Source organism: Oncorhynchus mykiss, chromosome 3, assembly GCF_013265735.2.
Source record: "Oncorhynchus mykiss isolate Arlee chromosome 3, USDA_OmykA_1.1, whole genome shotgun sequence".
NCBI lineage: Eukaryota > Metazoa > Chordata > Actinopteri > Salmoniformes > Salmonidae > Oncorhynchus > Oncorhynchus mykiss.
Genome location: NC_048567.1, coordinates 22,393,127 through 22,411,397, shown reverse-complemented (window position 1 = coordinate 22,411,397; position 18,271 = coordinate 22,393,127). Strand labels below are relative to the sequence as shown.

General features: G+C 42.4%; 1 protein-coding gene across 3 annotated transcripts in view; it reads right to left on the bottom strand.

The window, feature by feature from the left end:
* Window positions 1-6,580: 6,580 nt before the first annotated feature.
* LOC110513938 (pleckstrin homology domain-containing family F member 2) overlaps window positions 6,581-18,271 on the bottom strand; it is a 28,057-nt gene continuing 16,366 nt past the window's right edge. For 2 of the 3 annotated variants that reach the window (XM_021593569.2, XM_021593573.2), the window contains exon 2: window positions 6,581-10,201. In XM_021593569.2, coding sequence (XP_021449244.1) covers window positions 9,444-10,190 — 747 coding nt within the window. In that variant the 5' untranslated portion in view covers window positions 10,191-10,201 and the 3' untranslated portion in view covers window positions 6,581-9,443. The remainder of the gene's footprint in view (window positions 10,202-18,271) is intronic. The other variant, XR_002472055.2, reaches the window with a different exon arrangement.

The window sequence follows — 18,271 nt, the reverse complement described above, 5'->3', positions numbered from 1 at the left end:
TTATTGTGTTTCTCATGCTGAGTTATTGGACATAGCTGATGGTCAGTGTGTCATCTCTTCACACCAAAGACTTTCAAACCATGTCGATAGCTATGGGGGTGGTAAGTATGTGTGTACATGATGTACTGCTCATACATTGGCGTTTTCTTGCCGAGTGCAGTGCATCATAAATGTTTCCAGCAACATGGAATGAGTCATCCCCTGGACAAAGATTACTGAAGATGCACGATAAATCAAATATATATATTTTTAAACCTTTGTCAAAAACAACCTAATTGCATTTGGTAACTACTGCCAAGTTTGACACTAGAAGAGAAACTAACCAAATAGCTTTCATTTACCCAAGCCAACCTTGTATTATTTTCACCTGTTTGCTACAGGAACCTTTGCTGAGGTGTTGTGTGGCTCTAGTCTTGGACTGCATTCCATTCCAAAAACCTTACATCTTTCCTCTGCCCTTGACGACTAAACCTTGCAGAATGGAAGGTACTGGATAGGCGAAAGCAGCAGCTCTACCTTCCAATGTGAAAGAGGTTGGTTAAGGCCAGATGGACAAGGTCACAGTTTTTGGAATGGTACTCAGCCCTGGCTTGATATCAGACTCAGGGTTTCCCCCTAACTAAAGGTATTTTCTACCGCCACGGGGCTTCTGGTTTGAACAGGAAAGCCACTTGAACCACTCGAGGGCTGGGTGGATGTCAACAGACTGATTTGCATGAGGCACAAGGTCGTAACTTGCTATAATTGGAGGAAGTTATAGAAGGCATGCCTATATAATCTAATGAGACATTTCATTAATGAGTCAATTATTGGTTTGAATAGTTTTGCATATTTACAGATAGCCTTTTCAATGGTAACACTACCTACTTATACTACCTACTACATTAACAAGCAATTTACAAAAGCACTTTTACCACAACAAATCATTATCTCCCTCTAAAACAGCTGGACTGTGGACAGGAATGGACATGACTGCTAAGTCTGGCTGTTTACTTAAGTAAAATTATTCTGTGACGCATTTCTCACCACAACCAAAACCACTTTGAGACCTCAGGTATAGTGTTCAATATTGCCTCAGACAGAATGCCCAAGGGAGGAGTAGGTGTGATTTCATAACCAACTAATATCCTGTCCTATGGGTGTCATTGAGTACACATGATTAAACCTCCAGTACGCCCACAACTGGGGCATATTCATTACACCAATTCTGTTGCAAAACCTTTCTTAAACAGAATGAAACTGGGAGGGAGCTACCTGCATTTGTCCAATAGAAACTCTTGTTTTCATTGCAAAACAACTGTTTGGACTAATTATTACACCCCTGATGTTCTCCTCCATTGATCATGAATCGTTTGACAATGAGATGTGTGGTTACACCATACACAAACACAGACTCCTTCAGTCTGAAGAGCCTGCAGAAGGCCTGGGCCCAGAACTTGGCCCAAACTCATTTGAAATGTTGTAGCAGATCCAGGAAGACAATAATGTATGTCCATTTCTCTTGTGCTTTTGTAAAAAACGTGTCCTTTATACACACTGTACAAGGCCAATATACTGTATAGTCATTATACATGAGGCCAAAGCTTTGTTACGTTGGTGGCAGAAGTGGAATCGTGACCATGACAACCATCACTCCTGAAGTCCTATGAAGGACTAGTTAGTCAGTGTTGACATGCTTTTCAATAGGGGAGGGTTGTGTAACAACTCTTCAACCCACCACCCAATGGATCCTGCTCCAGAACAGGTTCACAACCCTTTTGAGTCCTTACAGTACTATACAGTAGGTCAGGTCTCCATTATACTGATTGGTGTATCAAAGCACACACCACTACCTCACAACTCTCCATATACCATTATCCTTGTACTACAGATCATATACCTCAGTAAGCACCCACAATGACTCACATGGATTACGTGGCAAGTTGGCGATTAACACTCCGATGACGTAGGGTTTCTACGGAACTTCTGAAGGGACTTTGGCTCAACAACAATTCTCACTTTCACCAACTGTTGATGTGAAGTTATTCTGACCACTCGACACAGAACAAGACCAGAATAAACGATCACTTAGCCAAAGAGAACATTCTACTGTCTCTCTTCTGCGCAATAGCTAAGTCAAGACTCTCTCTCTCTCTCTTTAGTTGTCTTGTTAATGTTGCTCACTGGAGCTAATTGACAAGGACGGGCGAAGGGTGATTGTTGGTGGTGTGCTTCACACATCTTTGCCCTCGTCAACAAGACATCCATTTAATCAAATGTAATCTGTTTGACGGAGACAGAGCAACTCCTTGAAAGAGGAAGTTTAACTTTGAATTTGATTTACTGTATTTCTATAGAAATGATGGTACCCCAATTATCTGCAACAGCTTCACTCTTGCTGATCCTGGCATTATTTGACAGTCACCTGCTATGCAAGATGTTTGAAAACAGCAGAGGCATCATTTAAAACATGTGGGGATGGTTGTACTGTAAAGTACAACATACTCTTGCCGTTGTACCTCCTGTGTTCAGTTAGCTATGATTCATCATTGGGAAGCACTGCTGATTACACAATCATAATCACGGTTACTATTATTATTCGGTTTATTAATGGTCAATGCATTATTTTACAAGTTCGTTCCATTGTATTTCTGTCAGTGAAGAACATCATTAAGGTCATAATTGCATAGCTGAAGCTTTTCTGGCAGCTATGTGCCGTCTTTTTGCGTTGTTTTGCAGTTTCTAAGGGGGTGCCACAGGGTTCAATTCTCGCGCTGACTCTCTTTTCTGTATACATCAATGATGTCACTCTTGCTGCTGGTGATTCTCCTTTCCACCTCCTACATAGACGACACCATTCTGTATACATCTGGCCCTTCTTTGGAGACTGCGTTAACTAACCTCCAGACGATCTTAAAGGCCATACAACTCTCCAACTGCTTTTAAATGCTAGTAAAACTAAGTGCATGCTCTTCAACCGATCTCTGCCCGTACCTGCCCGCCCATCTAGCATCACTACTCTGGACTTAGAATATGTGGACAACTACAAATACCTAGGTATCTGGCTAGACTGTAAACTCTCCTTCCAGACTCACATTAAGCATCTCCAATCCAAAATGACATCTAGAAATCGGCTTCCTATTTCACAACAAAGCATCCTTCACTCATGCTGCCAAACATACCCTCAAAACTGACCATCCTACCGATCCTAGACTTCGGAGAAGTCATTTACAAAATAGCCTCCAACACTCTACTCAACAAATTGGATGCAATCTATCACAGTGCCATCCGTTTTGTCACCAAAGCACCATATACTACCCACCACTGCGACCTGTACGCTCTCGTTGGCTGGCCCTCGCTTCATACGTCGCCGCCAAACCCACTGGCTCCAGGTCATCTAAAGTCTTTGCTAGTTAAAGCCCCAGCCATATCTCAGCTCACTGGTCACCATAGCAGCACCCACCCGTAGCACGCGCTCTAGCAGGTATATCTCACTGATCAGTCCCAAAGCCAATACCTCCTTTGGCCGTCTTTTCTTCCAGTTCTCTGCTGCTAATGACTGGAACGAACTGCAAAAATCACTGGAGCTGGAGACTCATATCTCCCTCACTAGCTTTAAGCACCAGCTGTTAGAGCAGCTCACAATCACTGCACCTGTACATAGCCCATCTGTAAATAGCCCATTCAACTACCTCATTCCCCATACTGCATTTATTTATTTATCTTGTCCTTTGCACCCCAGTATCTCTATGTGCACATTCATCTTCTGCACATCTATCACTCCAGTGTTTAATTGCTATATTGTAATTACTTCACCACCATGGCCTATGTATTGCCTTACTTCCCTTAACCAACCTCATTTGAACACACTGTATATATACTTTTTCTACTGTGTTTGTTTATTCCATGTGTAACTCTGTTGTATGTGTCTAACTGCTATGCTTTATCTTGGCCAGGTCGCAGTTGTAAATGAGAACTTGTTCTCAACTAGCCTACCTGGTTAAATAAAGGTGAAATAAATTACTTTTTTTTGTTTTATTGTTCCCTAGGCCTATTTCTTTTGAAATGTATTTGACATATATTATTGAACTGACTTTTGTGGGAACCCAACGGGCATCTTCCTCAAGTATGTTCATGCATTTCCTATAACAGCCATCCCTATTGAAACAATGCACCTCTGTTTCCGATGCAGGGTAGTTCATCAGACTCCACCTTGGAGAGACAAGGCAGGCTAATTGACACAACAGTAAGGTTATTAATACCTGTGGAGCGAAACAATGTGACTTTGTAGAATGAAACATGGAACACGTACAGCTGCTTTTCAAAACAGCTTTTCTACCTCTGTTCATTTGAATCAGTTTTTCATACACAAGCAGTGTGAATAAGGTACTCTCAGATAGAAAATGAAAATGAGTTAATATAGCATTTTATTGCACCTCTCAGTCAAAAAGAAAGTAGAAAAGGAGAACGCCAGGAGAAGGAATCCCAACTGTACAGAGTTCAAAACCGCTGCAAGAGGATGTAAAGCATGTGTGGAGTAACCTGCCTAATACCCACCAGCCTCATGTGACAATGTCAGTTTCTGTTCTCAGTATGAACACTGACTTGTAGAAGACTGCTACAGTCACCTACATGCAACCAGTTTAAGTGTCTGCCAGTAGGAAGCGCCCTGCAGCTTTTGAAGTTACAACATCAGGACCAGCCATCGCTCCCATCTGTAAGAGAGCAGTCACACACAAGCAGTTCTCACTTCTACACCAAACACTCCACTTAATGGTTGTCTGTGCATTTGTTGCATGTTGTTCACAGACAACGTGGTCTAGCTTCCCAGCTGATCACACCCCCAACCTGACCTTGTACATCTTGCTTTCTTAGTGGCGTTAACCTGCCACATCCCACTGGCATCTAGCTTAATCGATACCCCTTTCTTCTTCCTCCACTCCATGAGTCTTTGGTTGCCGACCTGCCAGTGATAGAAGCCGGATGGACATCAGTCCTGATGACAGACAATCAGACTGGGAGCCATTTCCTCAGCTTAATGTCGTAGGTTTTAAGCAATCAATACTCATTTTTCTGAAGATGTTGTACAATTTTTTTGCCATGTAGGGGCTGAATCCCCCCCAGCTTGGACCATTAGGGTTGGTTGACCCCAGTCAATAGCCTTGACATAATTTTAGTAAGAAAATTCTTAAGATGTATAACTACCACAAGTTTATAATGGTCTGATAAATGAGTCAATGTTGCAGATGGTAATAGTTTATCACAAAAATCACAAGTATCAACGTACAAACGCTAAACCTTCCAAGTTTCTCAATGGGATTAAAAATATATATTTTCTGTGAAGTCTCAGTAAAAACTCAATAGCACTGAAACTTCTCCCAGACAGAGGTCAAAGTTCAACAGCAGGTCATAATCACAGCAAGGGCCAGGCTGCAGCCCTCTGCAGTTACCATGGGAACTGTACAGTGGAGATTAGCCAGGGGCTGTAGTGAGCGGGATTTGGGCTGGATGGTGTATCGGAGGATTTGGGGCTAGATGGTGTATCGGAGGATTTGGGGCTGGATGGTGTATCGGAGGATTTGGGGCTAGATGGTGTATCGTAGGGATTTAGGGGCATTTAACTAACTGTTTTAATATACCTGTGGGGAGAGGGACAGTAATACTCCATAATAAAAAATAAAAAAATTGCACTTGTTAGACAAGTTAAGCTTCATACATCATGTATTGCTTCAGGGAATGGGATTGGAAAATGTGACAAACCATCCCTAGAATCTTTATTTTATTTGACTTTATGTCAAGACACCACAGGCTTAGTTGAGGGCATCTTGATACTTCATCAGAAACGTATGAATGTAAGATGTTGAATAAATAAATGAAAGGACAGCTATGAACATGGCATCTTCAGAATGATTCAAATAGCTTTCCGAAATGCTTGGTGCATTTCTTTCTGAATGCTTTTTAAAAACAATTTGACCCCCTTTTCGTAGTATCCAATTATTAGTAGTTACTATCTTGTCTCGTCGCTACAACTCCCGTACGGGCTCGAGAGATACGAAGGTCATGCGTCCTCCGAAACACAACCCAACCGCACTGCTTCTTAACACAGCACGCATCCAACCCGGAAGCCAGCCGCACCAATATTTCGGAGGAAACACCGTGCACCTGGCGATCTTGGTTAGCGTGAACTGCGCCCGGCCCGCCACAGGAGTCACTGGTGCGCGATGAGACAAGGACATCCCTACCGGCCAAACCCTCCCTAACCCGGACGACGCTGACTTAATCACTAATGTTAAGATCTGCACAAGGAAAACAAAATACCTTCTCAGAATTTTCTGGGCTTCTCATTGAATCACTCGACAAACAGAGCTTAAACTGCACTGAGAGCAGTTTGGCTGCTGGATTATGGCATGATTGTTACAAGCACTACATGCCATTTGACTATCAGGCAGGCTATGAGGTCATGGAGCAGTCAGTTCTCAGCTCTCCGAGAAGACTGTCGCCACCACCTAACAAGCTCCCTCTAAACGCCATGGTAAATAGTCATTCCCCTCTAAAGCCATGAGGACTTTTTTTTCCAACAAGCCAAAGAAGACAAGACAGATTTTAGGCAATATGTTATTTATATTTTATACATATATATTTAAATTGAGAAAATTAGTATCTAACGATGATATGCTGTATTACATTCAGGTTTAAGCCCTTTATTAAAGACGTTTTAAACGAGAATTTTAATGAAAAGAAAAATCTAAATGAGAGAAGACAAAACATCACCCGATAGCAATCGAGAGAACTTCAATTCCATGAGACTTGAGTGGTTAACAAACCACACCAGATAAACAGGCAAAGAAAACAAACTCAAAACAGTATGGTATGCTCTCTTTCAGAAATCTCACATTGTTCCCTCAGTTCTGTGTTCAGACATAATTTTTTGCTTAATGGGTGTACAATGTTAAATCTCAGGTTGTGTAGGTCCCCCTAGCTCACTCTCCTGAGGTGATATCATACAGGAAATCCAGTCCTGTCAGTCTACGGTCACAGGGGCACGGTAGCTCTTGTTTACGACCTCTCTCCAGAAAAAGAGAGTAAAGTGCTGGTGTTTAATCCGGTCCATACATGAAGACGAGACGAGCACAAGAGACCTGAAACAGCGGCATTTGTATAACTACATAGTATACTGTACAAAACAAATCCCAAACACTATACAAATATACAAAATCAACAGGATTAAAACAGTAATTTCAAAATATTCATTAAGTGAGGTGAAAGAAAAACAAAACGTGTTGATTAAGGAAACTACAGATTATGGTAGGATTTACATTAATATAGATGTGCCCAATATCTATAAGTAGGATCAACAGCAAAACTTGCTTAAGTGAGTATAATGATAAACCTTCAATAGAGTGAGTGATGTAGTATTTTGAGCATCTGCTTCTTCAACAATACAACCTGATAATCAGAGACAACGGGGTAGGAGATTTACATCGAAGTACTGTATGACGTCTTATTGCTTGCCAAAGAGATTGACTTTTATAGGGTTCTACAGTTACTTCTTAGAGAAGCTAAAAAATGAAAGGAAAGAAATTATCCCTTTAACCAGTTCTGTCACTCTGAAACACACACACTTCTCAGGATAAACGTTCCATTTTACTCTGAAAGACTGCAAATTAGTTCCAAGTCTATGCCACCTGAGAGCCTGACTGCTTAAGTGTAAAAACAAGTTGCTTTAAAAGGAGAGAAAGGATTCCCATGGAAACACAGGAAGATAAACTATGCCTAGACAAAGTGAATTAGAACGTTCTGGCCCAGAGTGTAAAAACTGAAATGGTTAGTGCATTTTACGTTCACTTCACAGCGTGAAAAAGTGATGGTGGTTGCGGGTAGGTCATTGTTGGTCCTCCAACAAGCCTTTCACATGTCAGCGTCAGCTGACACAGACTGGCCATACCTTATAGGGAAGCTCAGTTGGAAGAGAGACAGGAGGGGGCAGGGATGGTCTCGGTTCCTCTGAGAGAAGTCGATGGTAGACACTTCCTGTACGTTATGCAATGATATCCCGTTCTCTGTGGTCAGGCAAGTTCAGTTCAGCTTTATTTTCTGACAGTTCAGGATACCCTGGAACTTTGAGGGCAGGTTAGGAAGCAGTCACATACTGAGGAGACCACAGTAAGACAATGGGCTGATTTCCTGATCACAGGTCAAGTTTCTGCTCTCACAGCACTCTAAAGGCACTCAGTGGAAACTCCAGCCAGAAACTACTCTAGATGAACCAAAACCCATCTCTAACACTGGACAGTACCTTATAAAGCATGACTGTATTTTTAGGTGCATGTTTTCTTCTCTGATTTAGTAAAAAATATCAGAAGTAAAGCTTTCTAGTGCATCTACACACACAATGATCACACACACTTCTCCCTACAGCCATTATTCAGCTTAGGGTTATACCGACAGAACACAGCCTCAAACCAGAAGTTACAGTACTAGGGTCTGATGCAATATCTCATTAAAACAGTCCTGCCCAGACAACTCACTTTCTCAAAAGGCACTGTGTGAAAATTAAGGTCTGTGTGAGGTACATTTTTGGGATGATTGACTATGTGCATTTCAAATACATGCTTTTACAAGTTAAGCTGTGGAGAAAAACTCTTCAACTTCAAAACTGAAAGTTGGCCACCACTCTATGCTAAGACATACACACCTAGAGGAGCTTCACCATACAATTATAAAGCTTTAGCCGATTTGTCATAAGCAACTAACTACAAAAAACAAATCAACAGATCAGACTGTTCACGTTTCTGGCTTTGATACTGTAATCATTTGAGAGGTTAGTTAAGGAGGGGTTAGCAGTTTAAAAACATAGGAAAAAAAAGCACCTACAGGTATTTTACCTGAAATATTTAAAGGGGTAGGTAAGACTATGTAAAGTGTGACTGAATGCTAATCACTTCTCCCCGCAGAAATATCAGCATTGAGGCATGTAAACACACCTCTTAAGGTTCATTGGTAAAAATTTTTAAAATAAAAACATTTTTATAAGGGGAAATTAAATCAAGAATGTAATAGAAGCGAGGATGACATTAGCAGAGAGGACAATGAGAGGTGCTACATTACTCCTAGCATCATTCGCTCCTGTAGTGAGGTCCACTGTTTAATGGAGAACAAAGAGGATGGACTATAGAGCATGCCATACAGGAAGCAGCCATACTACTAATAGTGTGAGGGATATTTTTACCGAACTTACTACAATTCCCATCAGGCATTTCACAATATTATCGTTAAAAAACATTTATTTCAGCAAGAAGAAAAAAGAGAATGTTTCTTCAAAACACTGCTGTCCAATTAATTCATCTTCCTATGCTATTTTTAAGCTGTGGAGGGATAAAAAAAAAAAAGTAGTAATTATTAGTGGAATATTGCTAATTGATTACTAAAAGGGGAAAGATGGAAGGCTGTCAGGAAGGCCTTCCTCAGTCACTGCTGTCCTCCTCATCTTCGTCGTCCGACACGTTGTTGAACTTTGACCCTGACCGGCTGTAGGAGTCTGAGCGTGGGCCTAAGCCCATCCCCCCTCCTGCGGAGGCCAGCTGCAGGTAACAGAACTCACACACACGCACCGGCTTGGATGACTGGCTGGGCAGCAGGAACTTCTTGTCAGAGCACGGGCCACAAACCACATAACCGCACTTGCGGCAGTGGTGGCGGCGGCTGAGGGGCGTGAACTTGATCTTCTGGCAGCGCATGCAGAGGGTGGCCTCTGAGTCTGGTATCCAGACGGCGGCGTGCTCGCCAGTCGGTGCCTTGCCGCTCTTCTCCAACAGGTCGCCCACGCACTTGCCGATGTGGCTCATCCACTCTGACTTCTCAGTAGCAGTGGCGGCGTAGACAGCGAAGGACTTGGTGGGTGTCTTGATGAGCCAGCCGTTCCGCAGGTCGCCCTCGTCAGCCACCGTGTCAATGGTGACGCTCTCCAGCGGGATGATGTGCTGCTTGTTGTACTTCTTCTTCTGGATGACAATGTTGCCGTACACCAGGATGTCGTTGAACAGGAAGAACTGGCGCGCCTTGGGCTTCTTGCGACACAGCTTGGTGAGCACACCTTCACCAATGAGTACGCGGCCCGGTATGACCAGTGGCTGGCCCGCCGCGCCGAAGCAGCCCTCGACTACCTGGATCCGCTTGGAGTTGGCCTCGCTGTTCGCCAGCCGGTCCACCATCTTAGCCTCGCCTGGAGCAGACAGAGGAGGGAGAGAGAAAACGATTGTGTTTTAATTTTTAGCAAATACCCCTTCAAAGCGGCGATACAAAGATTGAAAGTGGAAAAAAAGTGTAATCCAGTTCATTGCATTATAAGAATATGAAAAGCGATATAGGAAATATTTGGCAGGCAACAGATGCGTTTCAATAGAGAACTTCTAGCAAAATGTCCATGGACTAGGCCTCTCATTTAGTCAGCTGCTTTATTAACTTAAGACTCACTCAAAATGAGCATTTTTGTTGTTGAACATCCTACTCCAAAATACATGTTATCTTCCTTTAAAATTCATCTGAAAATCAAGGACAGTTTAATTTTCTCTCTTAATCTCAATGACATCACCAGACCATTCTATATTAACCCAAAAGGTAATTTAACTAGCGTAACGTAACTCTTAGCTAACAATTATTACATACATCTATAACCCTTGGGCACTAGAATCCTCTCCCTCTCTATGGGTTGGCTACACTTCCAGGATTACAAATTACCGTGGAGGTTCTCGGACAAGCTGATGAAAATCTGAGGAAGATATGCAACTTGTTGTGACTTGCCACTCTGATCTTAAAAGCTTATCTTGGAAGAAATATGTATTTTTTCAGTGGCGGCACCGCTGCTAAATGATTATAGGGGAAACACTGCTTCAAAGAACGATGAACACACACACAGAGACGCAAACATTTAGTATTAACTCCCATCGTCCCCAAAAACAGATCTGGACAAACATTTTAATGAAGGTTGATAGCTGCAGAATAACGGTGTCCACAGAAGATGGGTGTCAAAATCAAAAAGAGTTTAATATGGGTCTTAAAGGGATAGTTCACCGAAATTACTAAATTATGCCCTGTAAGCAGTCGATGGAGACGGTATAACAATCCGCGCTTTGGTTTACTTTGCCTGGCACGGTTTCCACATGCTAACATTGTGGCATGTGAGGCACAAATCCCACTCAAGTCATGGGACCGATAGCTTTTTTTCCACGCGTCATATCCAAATTATCTGAAAGTACCTAACATTGATTGTAAAGCTCAAGTCACTTGTTGATGCTTTAAACATGAAGCACGAAAAACGCTAATATCAGTCCCATGACTTGGAAAATGTTGAAACAGAAACTAAATCAAAGCATGGACTGCTGTCATACCTTGTCTATAGACCGCTTACAGAGTAAGGAAACCAATATGTAATTTGGGTGAACTATCCCTTTAATGTACCAGTAGTGAATTGCACTGTGACATTATATTCTAACAGGTTCTGACATTCCAGTAAAAAAATCAAGCTGCTCCTATCTAACTTTCCTAATGATGACATTCTCCGTTACTCACTCGCCTCCTTAACCTCACTCTCTGCCCAGAAGACACCATCGGTCTCCCCCAATCTGATTCCCTCGCGCTCTCTATCCTGAGGACACCTCCATCTGCAGCTTCACAGAACCATGGCATGAAACCAGAAAGCCCCATTTGCCAAAGAACACTAAGGTAACCTGCCTAAATGACTACTGACCCTGGTCATGGCTCACATCAACACCATTATCCCAGAAACCCTAGACCCACTCCAATTTGCATACCGCCTCAACAGATCCACAGATGATGCAATCGCTATTGTACTCCACGCTGCCCTTTCCCACCAGGACAAAAGGAACACCAACGTGAGAATGCTACTCAATGTAGTGGAGCAGGTTGAGAGCTTCAAGTTCCTTAATGTCCACATTACCAACAAACTATCATGTTCCAAGCACACCAAGACAGTCGTGACAAGGGCACAACAAAGACTTTTCCCCCCTCAGGAGACTGAAAATATTTGGCATGGGTCCTCAGATCCTCAAAAAGTTCTACAGCTGCACCATCGAGAGCATCCTGACTGGTTGCATCACTGCCTGGTATGGCAACTGCTCGGCCTCCAACCGCAAGGCACTACAGAGGGTAGTGCGTACGGCCCAGTATATCACTGGGGTCAAGCTTCCAGCCATCCAGGACCTCTACACCAGGAGGTCTCCAGTCACCCTAGTCATAGAATGTTCTCTCTGCTACCGCACGGCAAGCAGTACCAGAGCGCCAAGTCTAAACCCAAAAGGCTTTGTAACAGCTTCTACCCCCAAGCCATAAGACTCATGAACATATAGACAAATGGCTATCCATAGTCACTTTAAGACTACAGTGCCTTGCGAAAGTATTCGGCCCCCTTGAACTTTGCGACCTTTTGCCACATTTCAGGCTTCAAACATAAAGATATAAAACTGTATTTTTTTGTGAAGAATCAACAACAAGTGGGACACAATCATGAAGTGGAACGACATTTATTGGATATTTCAAACTTTTTTAACAAATCAAAAGCTGAAAAATTGGGCGTGCAAAATTATTCAGCCCCCTTAAGTTAATACTTTGTAGCGCCACCTTTTGCTGCGATTACAGCTGTAAGTCGCTTGGGGTATGTCTCTATCAGTTTTGCACATCGAGAGACTGAATTTTTTTCCCATTCCTCCTTGCAAAACAGCTCGAGCTCAGTGAGGTTGGATGGAGAGCATTTGTGAACAGCAGTTTTCAGTTCTTTCCACAGATTCTCGATTGGATTCAGGTCTGGACTTTGACTTTGCCATTCTAACACCTGGATATGTTTATTTTTGAACCATTCCATTGTAGATTTTGCTTTATGTTTTGTATCATTGTCTTGTTGGAAGACAAATCTCCGTCCCAGTCTCAGGTCTTTTGCAGACTCCATCAGGTTCTTCCAGAATGGTCCTGTATTTTGCTCCATCCATCTTCCCATCAATTTTAACCATCTTCCCTGTCCCTGCTGAAGAAAAGCAGGCCCAAACCATGATGCTGCCACCACGTTTGACAGTGGGGATGGTGTGTTCAGCTGTGTTGCTTTTACGCCAAACATAACGTTTTGCATTGTTGCCAAAAAGTTCAATTTTGGTTTCATCTGACCAGAGCACCTTCTTCCACGTTTGGTGTGTCTCCCAGGTGGCTTGTGGCAAACTTTAAACGACACTTTTTATGGATATCTTTAAGAAATTGCTTTCTTCTTGCCACTCTTCCATAAAGGCCAGATTTGTGCAATATACGACTGATTGTTGTCCTATGGACAGAGTCTCCCACCTCAGCTGTAGATCTCTGCAGTTCATCCAGAGTGATCATGGGCCTCTTGGCTGCATCTCTGATCAGTCTTCTCCTTGTATGAGCTGAAAGTTTAGAGGGACGGCCATGTCTTGGTAGATTTGCAGTGGTCTGATACTCCTTCCATTTCAATATTATCGCTTGCACAGTGCTCCTTGGGATGTTTAATTGTTTGTTGGTTAAGGGCTTGTAAGTAAGCATTTCACTCTAAGGTCTGTCTACCTGTTGTATTTGGTGCATGTGACAAATACAATTTGATTTGATCCTGCAGCTCATCCTCCTGATTCATCTCTATCCCAAAAGGTAGATGCTCCCCTCATCTCTCCCACTCTTTGGAGTGAATCCAAAACAAGCAAAGCAAACAGAAGTTTCTCTGCTTTGACCCAACTTCGAGCAAAGGCACTGAGTGGGAGCTTGTAATTGTACATTCATATACACTACCGTTCAAAAAGTTTGGGGTCACTTAGAAATGTCCTTGTTTTTGAAAGAAACACATTTTTTGTCCATTAAATAACTTCAACTTGATCAGAAACAGTGTAGACATTGTTAATGTTGTAAATGACTATTGTAGCTGGAAACGGCTGATTTTTTATGGAATATCTACATAGGCGTACAGAGGCCCATTATCAGCAACCATTACTTCTATGTTCCAATGGCACGTTGTGTTAGATAATCCAAGTTAATCATTTTAAAAGGCTAATTGATTATTAGAAAACAATTTTGCAATTATGTTAGCACAGCTGAAACTGTTGTGTTGTTTAAAGAAGCAATAAAATTGGCCTTCTTTAGACTAGTTGAGTATCTGAAGCATCAGCATTTGTGGGTTCGATTACAGGCTCAAAATGGCCAGAAACAAAGTATTTTCTTCTGAAACTCAGTCTATTCTAGTTTTTAGAAATGAAGGCTACTCCATGCGAGAAATTGCCAAGAAACTGAAGATCTCATACAACACTATGTACTACTCCCTTCAAAGAACAGCACAAATGGACTCTAACCAGAATAGAAAGTGGGAGGCCCCGGTGCACAACTGACCAAGAAGACAAGTACATTAGTGTCTAGTTTGAGAAACAGACACCTCACAAGTCCTCAACTGGCAGCTTCATTAAATTGTACCCGCAAAACACCAGTCTCAACGTCAACAGTGAAGAGGCTACTCTGGGATGCTTTTCTTTCAAAAACAAGGACATTTCTAAGTGTCCCCAAACTTTTGAATGGTAGTGGTAAGTCAAAGGTAATTGATGAGAAAGGCTGCGTTTGCCCTGTGGGCCTGGGGATGGTACCTTGCAAGAGGGACAGACTTCAGTTGTTTGAACTGGTGATGCACACATGCGTCTCATGCATACGATACTAAAGGCACATTATTTTTGATCTCCACAATCTCAAATCAAGCATACAGATCCGGATACACATAGTTGAGTAGGCTATGCCATCTCTTGATGTTGATACCAAGACAAATTCAAAACATAGGTAAACACACCGCTGGCAGATCTCTAATATGGAGTGGTTCATAGCAACGCAATTTCACTCCAGGCCTGGCCCCACTGTTGCTGCTCTGGGATTGTGCTAATTAGCAGCAGGAGCTAAGACTAACATAAGCACTGGGGGGAGGCTACAGGCAGGGAGGGAACACGGGCTCACAGTGATCTGTGCATTAGCCACCTAGCCCAGAGAGCTAACACTATTGACAACAGGTGATATGGAGCCATGGAGTATAGGGCCTTATGTGCCCCTGCCTGGGGGGGGGGGGGGTGGGGGGGACATTATTTTGAGACATATTAGCCCTGTTAGTGAGGCCTCACTGCCTACTGCCATGACGACAAGCTTCAGCTGCAGTCAAGAGGAAGATGAGACCTAGAGCCATGCCTGAGAAAGAAAGAAAAGAAAGAAGAAAAAGAGATGAAGGATTGTGTCAGGGAAATAAATCATAGGGAGTTAGGTTAAGAGAAAGATACAAGGCTGCTTGGTCTCTTCATTGGTACTTAATGCCCAATAGAAAGAGAGAAGGCCTAAACCTTTCAACACGTCTGATTACAACAGATGATCTTGATCTCGTTACACTGAAAAAAAAAGAAAAAATGCAATACTTTGCGGTGGTGAGGCTGCATGGAGGCATCGATTCAAACACCTACATGGAAATGGCAAAGGCATACGAGGACGCTTTGACATTCAGCATTAAAGTGTGATGCTCTGCGCCCACCGGGTTAGGCGTGGTCGTTTTCATCTGAAGGGCCCAACATGTTGGGACAAAACCAACTGCCAATCCTGGTTGTGACTGAACTACTGTGACTCACCTCTGCTTTGCAAAGTTAAACACAGAGTGGAAAGGGAGGCCTATGCCATTTCAGAGAAAAGTGCTTCAAGAGTGAGGCTAAAGATTTTGCATTAACTTTATACAATAACATGCCTAACGTGTCTAAGGCCTATAGTACATGTACTGCTTCAGTGGATTGAATAGATTTAGCTCTGAAGATGCAGATTCCAGCTCTCATCCAAAATAACAGCATAATGACCTACAAGACATCAGTCTCACTTTCACGCCGCCTCCTCTTTAGTGTGACACGCAGTAAACAGATGGGGAAGACAGAAAAACATCTCATGTCCTTTCAGCTAAGCTCGGGTCATACACCACCTTCAGCACAACGAGTCAAACAGTGCACTGCCTGAAAGAGTAAGCACATACGGACTGAATTAACTTCAACCTTTTAATGCTATAGATGTTCTGCTGCTGTTAAATAGATTAGGGTATACAGGGTCCACTACCTAGGAAATCCATAACTAAAATCCCAAGAAATTGCATGATGCATGATTGCAGATGCTCGATTAAGTTCCTAGGGCAGACTAACTAGAAAAGACACCAGAACGAGGAGGGGAAGCAGAGCTGTAGCTCCAACCACCTCTCCTTCCAGGTTGCAGGCTAGTTTATGGGCCAAATGTCCCCTCCCCTCTCTGAAATGTTAACGATGAGCACACCTGTGAAAGTGTGATTTGTCCAAATGATCAGTGACGAAAGAAAATACGCACTGGAACAGGGCAATTACTCGTCAGTCATCGCATCAAACACGTGTGTATGTCCCCGAAAGATTTAGTACTGCTATTAATAATGACAGATGAAAGACTTGATTTCAAGAGTTCTATTAAAACTCAAACAAAAATAACATAGCAAAGAACTACCTAGCCAAAACACATACAGGATAACCACCCCCTCACACAAACCTGGACTCTGGTCAGACATCACGCAACAGGTAGCAACAACACTTGGGAGTGTTTAAGTTTGTCATTTGCTGATTGGTTGCTCTTGTGCCTCGTCTCGGAGTGGACGTACAGATTGGCAAATGGCAGAGGGTCACCAGGTTGGCAGGTGGAAGAATGTTACCAGGTAGCAGAGTGTAGCAAGCTGGTGAATAGACCTTTATCCCAGCACCAGGTTGACTATGGGCTTCCCCATCACCAGCTGGTCCTTTCAAAACCTCATAAGCTTTCCATCCGCCATCAGCGACACCAGATCGTGGATAGGTTGGGAAAAAGGACAACCTTTTACAGCGTACTCCTCATAGTTTTAGATGCTGGAGTAACAGGACTAAAGACTTCATTTGAATGACGGGGTTAGCTGACGCCAACACTTGTTGCTATAGCCTACCTAAGGTTACGGGAGAAGCAGTAGCTAAAGATACACCAATGATTAATAGACTACGAGTAATGATGCACCGATATGACGTTTTTGGCTGATACCGATATTTTCCTTACCAAAGAAAACGATACCGATATTTATAATTACTATGGCCTTTTAAGAATTCTAGTACAGTTAAAAAGTTAACATACACAAGCATCGGTCTAAGGCACTGCATCTCAGTGCAAGAGGTGTCACTACAGTCCCTGGTTCGAATCCAGGCTGTATCACATCCAGCAGTGATTGGAAGTTCCATAGGGCGGTGCACAATTGGCTCAGCGTCGTCCGGGTTTGGCCGGGGTAGGCCGTCATTGTAAATTAGAATTTGTTCTCGACTGACTTGCCTAGTTAAATAAAGGTTATACACACACCAAAAAGTTATTTTGTTGGCATTTACGCATGTCCCCAATTCCAGTAAAACATAATCAAAACCTAATTCTTTCACTTACTTGCTGTGCTGTTTCGTTGTTCAGTCTTTTCATTCTCAACCAGGATTTCTATGGAACGCCATTTGGGTCTTTGCGTGTCAAAAAATATACTATTTAACACTATTTGACTGCACTATGACTGCACATCACAATCATTTAACGTGTTCATTCATTTTTTTTACATAGTTATTACACATTGATTACACTATCACTCGTATTTCATGTCACAACAATTCATTGATACATATGCTATGATGCTGGTAAAGTTGTCTCGCGCACCTACAGTGCTGGTAATAAAAAAAGCTAGCTAGCTCATGGATGCAAACAATTTTCTTCCCCAAAAATGACACTTTCAGTAGCTATAGTTAGCTAGCTAACTATATAGCTCGGTGTCATCTAAAATATCCATAATTTATAAAACAGTTCTTATTTGATTAAATGGTGGTCGGACCCATCTATGTGAAGCTAGCCACAATAGCGGACTTCGCGGTTAGCCTTCAAACAGTACAATTCTACTATTTGTATTGATTAGCATCACTGTCAATGACTACTTTTATTTTTAAGGCAAACTACAAATCCCAATATTGTGCTTATTAATCCTTATTGTGGCTAGCTTCACAACACATAACCCGGTCCGGTCGAGCCTCACTAGCCAGATGAAGCTAGCTGGCTGCTTATAACGTTAACCCTGTCCTCCAAAGCTAAGTAGCTGGCTAGCTATTTATTTTCATGATCTGAAGTTCAATTTCAATAGGCGAACAACAATACTTACTCACACGGATTCCTAAATCATTGCTAATAATAATAATAATAATAATAATAATAATAATAATAA